Raw genomic sequence first — 12,630 nt, 5'->3', positions numbered from 1 at the left:
AAGATATCAGAGGAGATCATAATAGTCCTTTATGTCCTTAAATATAAGTTGTTGAACATGACATTATACAGTGAAGACTCTGGTAACAGAGGCCATCTTTAAAGCACAGGTAAAACAAGAACAATGTATTTGTAAAGTGTTTTAGTACCTACGTCTTTCTCCTGCCTAAAGATTAATCTTTCTTCCTTTCCACATTTCTTAGAATTTCCTTTGTCTGTTTGGACCTGTTACTTTTACTGAATATGTAAGAACAATTTTGGTAGTTACAAAAGAGTAAATTGTATCTTGGAACCTGCTGCTTAGGTGATATGCGCAGAAAGGCGTTGTCAGCTTTGTGATAAGGCTGCTTCTTTGTGTTTGCTTGTATTTCTGGGGTTGGCAGTGGAGAGCATTCTTCTCAAGGTGTCAGTGTTTTGCCTCATGCAGACTTTTGAAGACTTTAAGAATGACAAGCAAGCTGTGGAATATCAACAGAGAATTGTGGACATACTTCTGAAAGTGAGTGTCCCTAAAAATTAACCTGTGTGTTTACATCTGACTGATTGTATACAGCACTGTGCAGTACAGGCTGTAATTTGGATGAGGTGTTTCCAGTCCTGCGCTGGATGACTCCTCTGAGAAGAAGGTGGGTTGGAACTTGGATTTGCCTCAGTCAAGGCTGTCGGTTTGATATTTGGAAGTGATGCTTCATGCACATTAAATATAGTGACAGAGAGGTCTCCTTTCCTGTCTGTGATTTCACCTGGGTTGTACTGTGTTGTCAAATTTCTCCTCTGTGCACTGTTAAGTTTATCTGTTTCTCATTGATTCCGTTCCCCGATTCCTTCTGAGCAGGAAAAAAGGTCCCAGGAATCCTGTGCTTGGCAGGATGCCAGTGCTCTTCTGATAAAACCCTGCTCCCCATATCTCTAAATGCTGTGTTTGGGATGTAATGTACTCAGAATGACAAGCCTATCTTTAGTAAATGAGAGAGAAGAGGAATGTCAGAGTTATCAGCCTGGCTCTAGAAATCACTTGTCATCTGCAGACCGTGTTCCTTAACAATGAATGTTCTCATTAAAAGCTATCGCTGACAAATGCCGTTTGCTTTCCCCTTCAAAGCTGTCAGCATTAATAATGAGTAACTCCACTTGGAAGCTGTTTATGTATAAACAGATCGTAAGTAGCATTTCCCTGTCACTGTCATCACTGATAGATGAGAGCAAGGGCACCAGTGAGTGGATTCAGACAGCGCTGCTGCACTAGGCTGTGTTGGAGAGGCTGAGATAATGCCACTGGGGGGGAACTTTTGCGAGCCTGCCTGAGTGGGATGTTGCTGTAAGGCTGTTAGTTAGCCCTGTGCTGGGTGAGACCATGCTTTTTTGTGTCTTTAGCTGCTGTCAGCAGTTGGTGGCACACTGTGGCTGTGTTCTGGAGCTACTGTGGGATGTGTTCCTGTGGCACAGCGTGGGCTGGATCAAGCTGTTTACCGCCCGGCTCTGTGCTGCTGGCCATGTAGCAAATGTCCACCACAACAGGATTCAACCGTGCTCTTGGAGGGGAAAAGGAGGGCAATTGTGAGAAGTGCTGCAGGATTAAATGCATCTGCAGGCAAACAATTTGGTGTTATGAGAACTGTCAGTCCCTTGGTCGGGAATCTGCTCTCCTTTTGGATAAAAATAAAAAAATTCTTGGAACACTTCATTTAAATTTATCATTGGCAAAAAATCCCACTTGGGAAATAGCTGTGCTTTTAAAATAGTTTGGTCAACATAGATGTTCTCCTAATGCTGATGTAAAACTTTGCCAAATATATCATCTTTTAGAAAGTCCACGTGGTTGGCCTGCAGCCTCTGTAAAGTTGCTCTGTTTCGGAGGTACAGTATTTTCACCTTCATATGGACTGGCGAGGACTCAGTTTGTGAAAAACAAAGTGAAAATCAATAAAATACTCCTATTGCTTTAGTGAGCTGTATTTTTAATGCTAACACCATTCTGACTAGGCTCCTGTATGAAGTAGCCTTTTTAAAGAGAAAATGAAGATTAAAAAAGAACTATAGCATTAGGTGATGTTTCAAGCAGAGATTAAGGAATCTACTTGATTCCTTAATGTGTCTTACCTGTCTGCCTCCACTTGTGTAAGATAACCATTAGCATCTCATGGGGATCTGGAACTCCAGGTCACTTTAGGAAATCAATTGTCTCTTCCAAGCTTAGACTGAGGTTATAAACTGGGAGATGGACCCTGTCTAGGATTTGCTAGAGCAATTCTTAGATGTTAGTTGGCAGAGTTGTTAAGGTGATAGATTTCCTCCCAGTTAAACCCGCTGGTCTTAGAGGGGAACTCTCCAAACAGGGGCATTTAACTTTTCTTTAGTATTTAGGATTTTTGTTGGAGTCCCCCTTCACACGCAAAAATCAGGGACATGCAAGAATACTTCCCTTGAGTATATTGCAGAGAAGTTGAGCCTCTTCAGGACAGAGGTGATTTAGCAAGGACAGATGATCTTTAAGGTTCCTTCCAACCCAAACCATTCTGTGACACACCCACTGTCTGTGTCTTCAGGTAACACAGTTAAATGCCATGGAATGTGGCTTATCTTTAGACCTTCAGGATGGTCTAACACCAGGAGATTGTGTAGATGTCTAGGGTAGGAGGAGACATGATGGCTGTACAGGGATTTCTTGTTGCAGTGACCTGATTGTTTTCCCAAAAGCAGCTGCAGAGTCAATCACTTGTGTTTTTATTTTTCCCTTTTCTCTCTAATGTTTCTCAGGTCATGGTAGAGAATTCTGACTTCACCCCGTCGCAGGTTGGCTGTCTCTTTACCTTCCTTGCCCGTCAGCTCGCCAAGCCCAACAACACATTGTTTGTGAACAGGACACTTTTTGACCAGGCAAGTATTCCTTTGTGAGGGGTGGCAAAAATTCCAAACAGGGTACAGCACTGCAGACAGTGTGGCTAGTGCTGTAGACTGGAGCAATTCCTGGTGCATTATAAAACAGGTAGCGTCTTTCTGGGACTTTGCTGTGATTTCAAAGAAACAGAGTAGGAGAGACCGCAGAAGCACAGCAAGCTCTGTGTTTCAGCTTGCCTGCTGGAATCGTGTGAGAAATAGGGTCAGGTCCTAGGAGATGGAACAGCCTCTGCTCTTCTCCATGGAATGCAGATGCCTGTGGACACTAGTGTGTCATGAGAGGGAAAGTAAAGGCCCATAAGGGCCAGAATCAAGCTGTTTAAGCCCCAGTGGGCATTTTGGTGACAATATTGTCATTTGTTATGCATATGAAGGTGCCAAGATAAGGACATAAGGGGTGCCAACTAAAATGACAGTAGCAAGTTTATAGAGCACGTATATGTAGCTGGTAATTTCTAGTTCATGTGGCCACTGTACTTCTGCTTGAAACAGGCTGATGCGCCCCAATGCATGCCTGAAGCTTGCAAGGGTGAAGTTTATATCCCAGCTAAGTCCCAGAAATTCCTGGGACTGAGGAGGAGGCTTCAATGGCTACAGCAGTTGTGCTTTGATGATAATATGGTTATATGAACCCTAATAAAATATGCGTTAGAAAATATATGTCCTTTGTCCTAATTTAAGACCAAAGAACTCTGTGGAGGCTAAAGAGATTTGGGTTAAACACTTTAACTACAGATATCTTAAATACTATGAATGACATGATTTCCTGGGAGAGATGGCACAGTCCAGGAGAGAAATCGAGAGGGTCAGTGTAGTGGTTCTAGCTGTTTGGTGTGTAGCCCAAGGCAGGGCCATGGGTTTCCCTGAATTCTTCCATAGTCCCTGGGTTCCCAAATGTTTGGTTCTAGATCCTGGTGCAGAGTCACAGGTTTCCCTCCCTGGAGTCTTTCAGCAGTTCTTGGTTACTCCAGTATTCTTAAGTGACCTTAGTGACAGGACCAAGCAGAGAGTACTTCACATGAATAAATTGCACCGTTGTGTTCTGATTTGCCGTTGCCATTACTGGTGCTCACAATCTGCTTATTAGGTTTATGCTAACAGCTATGCTAACTAGGCCTAACTCATGGTAACTTCTACACCCTTGCACAGGTCCTTGAATTTCTGTGCAGTCCGGATGATGACTCCCGCCATTCGGAGAGGCAGCAGGTAATAGCCTTCAAGAGAACATTTCTTTAAGGTATGACCAGAGTGTAGAGCAGAGCTCAGCCTCCTTGGGAGCGATGTTGGCTGGAGGTCACGTGCCAAAGCAGACACCTAGCATAAGAATGGTGGCCAACGTGGAAGAATAGGGCAGTGCTGTACACAGCAGGAGTGAGGGAGGATCCTACCACAGCATTGCCTGCAGGAGAGGTTTGACAGCAGTAAGAACAGAGGCAGGAAAGTCCTGGATAAGTGCATGACCTTCATAAGTAATGGACAATCAATTAAAAGAAAGAATCTGTAAAATAAACCCTGTGTTAATACAAAGTTTAATGGAGCAGGAGCAGTGTACTTTTAATGGCACTGGCTGCCCAGCTGCTACTGCAATATAAATAACTGGTCTTCAATATCTGCAGGTCCTCTTAGAATTGCTCCAGGCAGGAGGGATAGTACAGTTTGAAGAGAGCCGCCTTATCCAAATGGCAGAAAAAGCTGAGTTGTAAGTTGCTGTGTACAATATATGAATACTGCTTTTTAAGTCTTATGTATGATATTTAAATACTGCCTTTAAATCTCCTCCAGAGCTTTTTTCCTCCACATTTCTTGTTCCTGCTTTGCAGCTGTGTTTGGGTTTATTTTCCCTATGCATTCACATATGCTTCACTTAATATGTTCATATTTAGCCCCAGTCTTTCTGTCTTATCTCTACTGGGTGTTGTTACAGAAAGCATTGTTAAGATAAGAGGGGGTGGAGCTGTGGAAACCCTTCAGCATGATATCCTGTGGGTCTTGATGAGTTTTGGCACTTCCTATCCCAGACCCCAGGCTTTGTTCAAAGGTATAGTGGTATATTTGAATGCTCTGCCACTTGACAGATGGAGATGACTCGTTGGGGTGAGACCCACAGGTGGATTTAAAAGCACGAAGGGGTCTGAAGCCACCCCCATGGTACTCATTTTAGAATTGAGTAGGAGAAACAAACACAGTGTCTGGAAAGGCTAAAAATTTCCACTATTGCCTTTACATGCTTTATGCTTCCAGAAGGAGTCTGTCATGCCTGAACAGAGCCAGCCAGGGAGGGCATCTTCATCTAGGTCTTGACTTTGGATGTTGTGTGAATTAATCCACCACACTACAAAGGACCAGAGGGATAGAAGCGCAGTGGCGGGGTCTGCCATGCCTGTTTTCCTGTGTGTCCTAGAAGGATTTAACCAAATTTTTCAGACTCAAGAAATGCATTTTTTTTCTCCTTGCTTCAGAGAGTTTGGCTGCCAGAACCACCAGCTCAGCCACTTCCATCACAACTAGAAGACCTATAGTGTAATGTTATTTAGCACACTTTTCATTTGTTTTGCCTCAGTTACATCTGTTTTTATCTAAAGTCTCAAAATATTTAAGATGTTTATTAAAATTTGAAGGTAGGAAGCTGTGTCATAATACATTATTGAGTCATATTAAGCCTATTTCTTCAAATTAGTATTGTGGATTGTCCTAGCCTAGAGCTGAGTGTGTTATGGAAATAAGGAAGATGATCTATGAACAGAAACCCAATTTCTTTAAGGATTTCTGTCCTCTGTCCCTTGTGAATGTATGAAACTTGATTTCTTTAAGGATTTTTGTCCTCTGTCCCTTGCCTCTCACCTTAGTAACTCTGGTTTTCTCTGTTCTGTATGATAACTTCCCCAAAAGAGGGAGGTTGATAGGCTGATTGGTCTGTGGCTGGTACCAAGTGGCATATGTATACTGGAGCCACTCAACCTGCGTCCTGAAAACCCTAATGTAAGATACTTCCAAATGCTTTTTGTAAAACATTCTGTATTTTCTTTTGAGTGCTGCCAAACTGTGCTGGATCTGAGCTTCCTACCTCCGTTCTGCTGACTCAGCTGAGTGTGTTTTCCTAATGTGGAAAGTATTTTTCATTTTAGCTATCAGATTTGCGAGTTCATGTATGAACGAGAGCTTCGCTATGACAAGATAATTGGCTGTTACCTGCGTGACCCAGTGAGAAAAGTGAGTAAATCTGGTACTTCTGGCTTGTCTTCTTCATAGCAGTGCAGCCTGTCCTGCTGGCAGTAGTGTGAATGGGCACAACAGCCCTGCTCTTCTGTCGTGCTTCTTGATCTTAAAAAGTGTCCTCCTTTACAGTTGAGTTTTCTTACAGTCAAGGCTTTTTGTGCTTCTGTGTGTGTTGGAGAGGAGTTGATCTTTTTAAAGCTTCAGAGTTTTTTGTTTCTTTTTAAACAATGCTAATACATAAAACCTGAGTGCAAGGTGGGAGTTTTTGCAAATGTTGCTAACTGCAGTACTTTGTTTCTGCCGTCAGTACCCTCTTTTCTCCCCCTGGATAGAGCCTCTCTGCCCTTACTATCTCTTTGCAATTAGCTTTTGCGTGTCTATAAGTTGTATATCTGCCACAGTTTTTGAGGTATTCTCTTCCCTGCCACCAACAGAAGTTGGGAGGAGAGTCTGGCAAATGTGATCTCACCAGCTCCTTATGAAACCACTATGCTGAAAGTTGTGTGGGTGAAGGAGTCCGAAGAGATACATTGTGATAGTGAGATGGTCAAAAAATGTGGTACGCTGAGGACAGTGCAGGAGAACCTGGGGGAGAGGCTAATGTTGAAGAGGAATTCAGGAATATGCTGGGAAAACTGACCTACTCTCTGGTAGAGCACTCTTTTCTCTGCCTGTCCTCCTAGCTAAAGAGTGATGTCCTGTCCTTTTTCCCTGTGAGCAAGAGGGGGACATTGCTAATAGTGGAGGAACAATTCTCTCGGACTTCAGTGCTTAACATGTTTAGCATCAACTCTGTTCCTCTTGGCTTTTTTTCCTTGCAGTTCTTCAGGAACTATTTAGGGACATATAATCTCACCTGCAGATAACTTATCCTGACTTGCTAAGAGAGGACTGGCCCTGAGGTCATCCTAAGACCGTTTGAGATGCTCTTCCTTCCCAAAATCTAACGCTGCCTGTGGTGCTGCAGAACATACTTATACCATTTATGGTTTTATGCCTTACAGGAAGAAGTTTTCAACTATATTCACAACATCCTGTCCATGCCTGGCTACAGTGCTGAAGAAAAGCATTCGGTGTGGCAGAAAGCTTTGGAACATATAGAGGTACAGTGTATCCTAAACCCGTGGTACCTCAGCTACTGCTGACTCCTGTTGGATCTGTCTAGTGCTGTTCTGTAAGCAGAAGTGTCACAGTGTCGAATCACTGCTGTTTAGAAAGCTCTGACTTTAAGGTTTAGTAGTCTTGTACATTAATATAAGTGCATCTATTCGATTCAGACTGGCTTCCTTGGTTGCCTGGTTTCAAATATAGCTCTTTGGATAATGGGACTTTATCAGGGGTGATGGCTAGTGAGTGCTGTGTAGCAGGGAAGGGATCCATTAGCAGGTCTTTCATCTCCTGAGCATGTAGCAGCAAGGTCAGGACATTGACATCACTGACTTCACAGTCTGTGGTATCAAATTCCTGATCTTACAATGATAATAACATTCAGTCTTGGTACCCTGGCACTTCTGACCTGTGGGAAGATGGGGTCATGACTTCTACTGTAAGACGCAGACTGTTGCTAGACTTCTTTAGATAATTTTTCCCATCTCTTCAATCTCTCCTTGCTTCAGGGGATGGAGATGTGTCTGAAATAATTGTTCAGTCAGTAGACATGAGGAATCCATAATATCTCTAGTTCCTGTAAGGTGGTGTCAGCCCCCTCTGGGGTGATCTGGAGATAAGCCAGGAAAATAACTCTGTCTATAAAACAAGCAGTCATGCACTTACCCAGACTACTTAGCAGAAAATGGCCAGAGAAGTCTGAATCCTGTGTGGTGGACAAAAAAGTACTAGGTACAGTTGAAAGGTACAGAATTATTTTAGTCTCTACCAGCATCTGCAAGTAGTGCGTGACTAATGAGAAAATGGACCAAGGGAGAGAATGATTCAAAAGACAATAAACAAAGAAATCCTGTGAATCCAGCTGTATGACATGCAGCTCGCTGAGCTCACGCCCACTCTCCAGATGCACTTTCAGACTCTATGGGGATTAGTGGTGGTGGTGGTTGTGCTGTGGCTGAGCGGGCCTGGCTCATTGCTACCTCATCAGAGCAACCGTGGTTCCACGGTGGGCCTTCCAAGCTAGCAAACTGCCATCTACTGTGCTGCTTCTTTGTGTCTGCTTCATTCTTCTCCTACTGCATCCCTTGTCTCTGCTTGTATTGGTATATACAGCCCAAATTGTTTGGCATTCTGAGTGAGTCAGCCTCCCTCTGTAAGCCTTATTTTGTGTCTGTCAAGTCACAGGTAGGTCTGCTGGTTGGCTCTCTTCAGCCTGAGGGCTTTACAATTGCTGTTCCATGCTTGGGTGTCTCGGGGCAAATCAGGAATGGCCTGGGTTGCCCTTCCTGATGTTTCTCATTGTGTTGTACTGGTTTTGATAAGCTTGTCGTAGGCCAAGACTGCTGGCTTTTCATATTGTGTTGTTTGGTTTTGTTTTCTCAGTCTGAAGTCACTTCTTGATTATTGTGCAGTGCCCAACTTTTTGGAGCTGCGTACTTTTCTGAAGTTGACAAACAACAGGAAATATTCCTCTCAACTTGTCCGTGGCCATCCTTAAAAACAGGGTTTCTTGCACTGTTCTATCAGCCTTGTAGATAAGAGCCAGCTGCTTTTACCTGTGCTTTTTGCAGCTTCCTCAAAAAGCAGTTGGGCAGATGATCGGTTCTGTAGGTCATCTTTCTTGGGTGCTGCCCCTGAGGTCAACTTCCTCTTTCCTTTTGGCATCTTCTATTTCCCAGGATTGGTGAACAGTATATATAATTTTGTGTGGCTTAGCAGCTTATTGGCAGCTGTGGGCTTTCGTTCTCTTCCATTCCATTAATCCTGCTCTCAGATGTTCAGAAGACTTAAAATAGTAAATAACATTTTACTAGGGTGGTGCTGCGATTTCAGGTCTTTGAACAGCTGTCCTTTCATCTGCCAAGGTATGAAAGTAGCAAACCAGCCTCTTCAGTTGAAACTAGCAGTGTCTAGAGAGGCTTTCTGGGTGACCATATGACAGAAAGTGAGGTTTCTGATCACTGCCACTTCATATTTTCTCCATCATCCTACAGAGCGGTTGTTCCTTGATGTTTATCTCAAAAATCAAGCCTAAGGCTTCTCTTCAGTCAGAGTGCTGTTTGTTGTGGTCACTTTCTGTCCTCAGACCCACATGCCTTGTGTCAGTACTGTCTCCTCAAGGGCTGTCTGCCTAAGAAGTACCATGTTTGCAAATTGTTCAAACCTGGGCGAGGATGAAAACCCAAGCCCAAAACCTTTTGCTTGGGGGTAGGCTGTGAAGGTCACATCGATTCAAGAGCTGCAGCTAGTTAGAGGGAGGCTGGGCCATCTCCCTCCAGCCAGTCAGTCCTATCTTCAGCAGTCCTGAAGACTCCCAGGGAGGATTTGTCCAGAGAGAAACAAATTAAGGCAATCACACTACATCCCTTCTGCACTCCTCTGCACTGTTGTGGTTAAGGTCTTCTGGGTCCTTTGCATTCCCTGGGCTTGTGAGATGAAGGGGTCGTGCTCCTGAGTGCTGGGGAAGCAACTAAGAGCTGTGGCCCATGCAGTGAAACTGCGGGGTCAAACACTGCAGAGCTTATTTACATACAGTATGGTAGGCAAATTTTGCTTTGGGAACTTCACAAAACGCATGTTCTATGATAGCTCTTCTTTAAAGGGCTTGTGAAGTAGTCACACTCTTCCTTGTTACTTCCTTCGTTCCCTTCACCCTGGTCTGTTGGCTGAATTTGGTGACTGCTACATCTGTCTGGAGACCAAGCTAGTGCTAAGTAACTTTTTCAGATTATTTTTTTTCTTCCAGATGTATGTTTATGAAATTTTTCTTTCTTTACCACTGTAACAGTTGTTTTTGTTTAGTAAAGCAATATTTTCTCCTTTGTAGGCTTAGCAGGGGCTTTTGGGAAGGGTTACCAGGTACCCAATTTTGGTTTGGAGCAGTTGCTTCTCATTTATTTGGAATCATTAGGAGCAGAACACTCATGTTCTGGATTGTGTGAACTTGTATGATATGAAGCCTCTTAGATCATGCTCGAGAGGAGGCAAACCCACAGGCATCTAAAAGATTTTTTTCTTTCTTTTATTACAATAAAAAAATAGCTTAGAGTTTTTTCACGTCTGGACAGGTATCAGTTACAGTTAACACTTACAGGAAACCTGCTTTTAAGCCTCTGGCTCAGTTCAGTTCAAGGCAGTTAAACACTGTTTTCATTTGACTGAGAAATTCCCTAGGGTCAGGTGAGGGCTTTAATTCCTCTCTACTGCTGGCTCCTAGTTGACACTGGGAATGTCTTGTTAGCAGGGGGTAAAGGGCAGTTGTCAGAAAACCTGATGAATAATTTCCTCACCTGAGGACTGAGATGTGGTCTCATTGGTGTGAAGAATTTTGCATTCTTACAAGGCTTGTTGAGTAGTAAAATTATCGACGTTCAAAAATACCTTTTTACACACTACCCTTGTAATTTTATTCAAGATCACTTTTTGTGATGGTGCTCATCATCTTTGCCTAGATGAAATCTGCAAAATGGAGTTACAATATGAATGGAGTTGGTGATACTGCATAATTATATTGTCTATGAAATGAAAAGTAATTATTTTTCTTGTGTTTCCCTCTTCACAGGAGTTGCTGTTGCTGAGCCCGTGTAAAGCAGCTGACTTGGTAGCCATTCACTTCAGCGAGCAGATTGAGAGCATCATTACAAACCTTCAGGTAAAGTGTCAAACTTCATTGGTGTTGGTGCTTCTTTACGGCGGGGTTGCCATTCTTGTAAGAAATGATTGCTAAGAGTAATGGTAAGTTGTCGTTGTGTCATAAACAGAAGAAAAAGAGCTTGATAGCTGCTCAGCAGCGAGAATTGGTACATTTAAATTATTTGGCCTGTCTGCAGAGTTCTGGCTGTAAAATGTATGATCTCTGAGTTGCTGGTTGTATCACTTGCTAGTGCAGTTTTTAGTTTGGAGTTCAGCACTCACAGATCAGACAGAGCTGTTGTCAGCAAACATTTCCTCTGAGTTTTTATGCCAGGTAAATGCCTAAACCAACTTCTTCAGCAGGTACCAGCTGTGAACAGTATTTTCTTCAATGCACATAGCAGGAATCACTGGTTTATAGCAGATTATCTCATATAGTAATACTCTGTCTCCTCCTGTTGTACAGGACCAGTTCTTACTCTTTCAGTTTCTGAGGAGTCTCCTTGATCCAAGGTATGTAAGCGAATTGGACTGTTTACAAACTACAGCTTGAAAACATGAGTTAAAATAAATTCCTTTGAAACAGCATATCAAGAGACAGCCTACAGCCAAGATTAGGGTTTAGGAAAGATGACTTGCTCTTCCAACCACCCAAAGAGGAGAAGGATAGCCCATAAATACCAGTGTTCTGGGGAGTATCCTTTAGCAGAGCCCTTGCCAGCTTCCTAACTGGGAAGTGGTGTGGGTTCCAGTATGTGTGCTGTGAGGTCTCCCCCCATGCTGGTGGGAGTTTGCGCATTGCTGTAACAGCTTCTTTGAGAAGGCTGTGAAATGGTTACCCTGTGACTGAAACTGCCATTTCTCTTCTCAGAAATGGCAGTTTCTGTTCTCAACCCACCAGTCTGACTACTTGACCAAGGTGCCAAAGTTTAACATAAATAGAAAAGCATTTTGGTCTATTGGCATTTTTCATTTCTAATTTATTTCAGAATTGCTGCCATATTTCACTGCAAACTTGTCTTTAACTACTTGCTTGCTCCATCTGCTCATGTTCTTTCAGTATTTCAGCACTGAGTGTTCTCTTTCTGTTGAATCCGTTTCAAATGCTACAAAACCTTGATTTTATTTATTTATTTAGTAAGACATATATGCACAGCCCCAATTGCCTTCAAGCAGTTGTTAATGCAGTTGAAGGAGAGATCTTGTTTTGTCAATTAGCTACAAATTAATTGTGCTTTATGAGGAGGAGGAGTAGGTAAAGGTAATATTATATACATTAAAGTGTTAATGTTTCTGTCCTTGCTGAAGTGGAATAAAAAGCATGCTTTGGAAGCTAGAACCTGGAATTAATCACTTTTTGGGTTTTGTTAGGATGTAAATTAAAAAAAAAAAGACACATTTTGATATTTCCTGAGTTTTACAGCCCTGTTTGTATGGAAGATGTTAACTTCCACTCCTATTGTTTTCTTAGAAGTCAAAATAAAATTTTGCCAAAAAAAAAATCTTGGTTGTGTTTTATAGGAGAGAAATTAAATGATTTAGTTAATAAATGAATAACTTAAAAAAATAATAGTAGTTAAGTAGAAACGATACCTAGCTGGATGTTAAGTAGGACTTTGTTTATTCTGTGATCTCACTCGCAGCAAGAGAGAACCAGTGAAGGTAGTAATTAACCTGGATTTTAATATTATGCATAGAGTGGCTTCCATAATCTCTGAGTAATAAATGTATCTAACTTAACTCTACCATAATTAGAGCTAAATACAACCATTTCTCA

The 12,630-nt window shown here is 42.5% G+C and overlaps 1 protein-coding gene across 4 annotated transcripts in view; it reads left to right on the top strand.

Moving 5' to 3' along the window:
* The window catches only part of VPS8 (VPS8 subunit of CORVET complex), an 86,165-nt gene that overhangs the window by 41,962 nt on the left and 31,573 nt on the right, over positions 1 to 12,630 (top strand). For all 4 annotated transcript variants that reach the window (XM_074833481.1, XM_074833480.1, XM_074833479.1 and 1 more), the window contains 8 exons: positions 427 to 498; positions 2,757 to 2,876; positions 4,047 to 4,103; positions 4,514 to 4,596; positions 6,023 to 6,107; positions 7,118 to 7,216; positions 10,783 to 10,872; positions 11,320 to 11,366. In XM_074833481.1, the coding sequence (XP_074689582.1) occupies positions 427 to 498; positions 2,757 to 2,876; positions 4,047 to 4,103; positions 4,514 to 4,596; positions 6,023 to 6,107; positions 7,118 to 7,216; positions 10,783 to 10,872; positions 11,320 to 11,366 (653 nt within the window). The remainder of the gene's footprint in view (positions 1 to 426; positions 499 to 2,756; positions 2,877 to 4,046; positions 4,104 to 4,513; positions 4,597 to 6,022; positions 6,108 to 7,117; positions 7,217 to 10,782; positions 10,873 to 11,319; positions 11,367 to 12,630) is intronic.

The sequence above is a fragment of the Strix aluco genome, chromosome 9 (genome assembly GCF_031877795.1).
Source record: "Strix aluco isolate bStrAlu1 chromosome 9, bStrAlu1.hap1, whole genome shotgun sequence".
In the NCBI taxonomy this organism is placed as follows: Eukaryota; Metazoa; Chordata; class Aves; order Strigiformes; family Strigidae; genus Strix; species Strix aluco.
The sequence above is the reverse complement of the archived record's forward strand: the minus strand, read 5'-3'. Positions and strand labels throughout refer to the sequence as shown.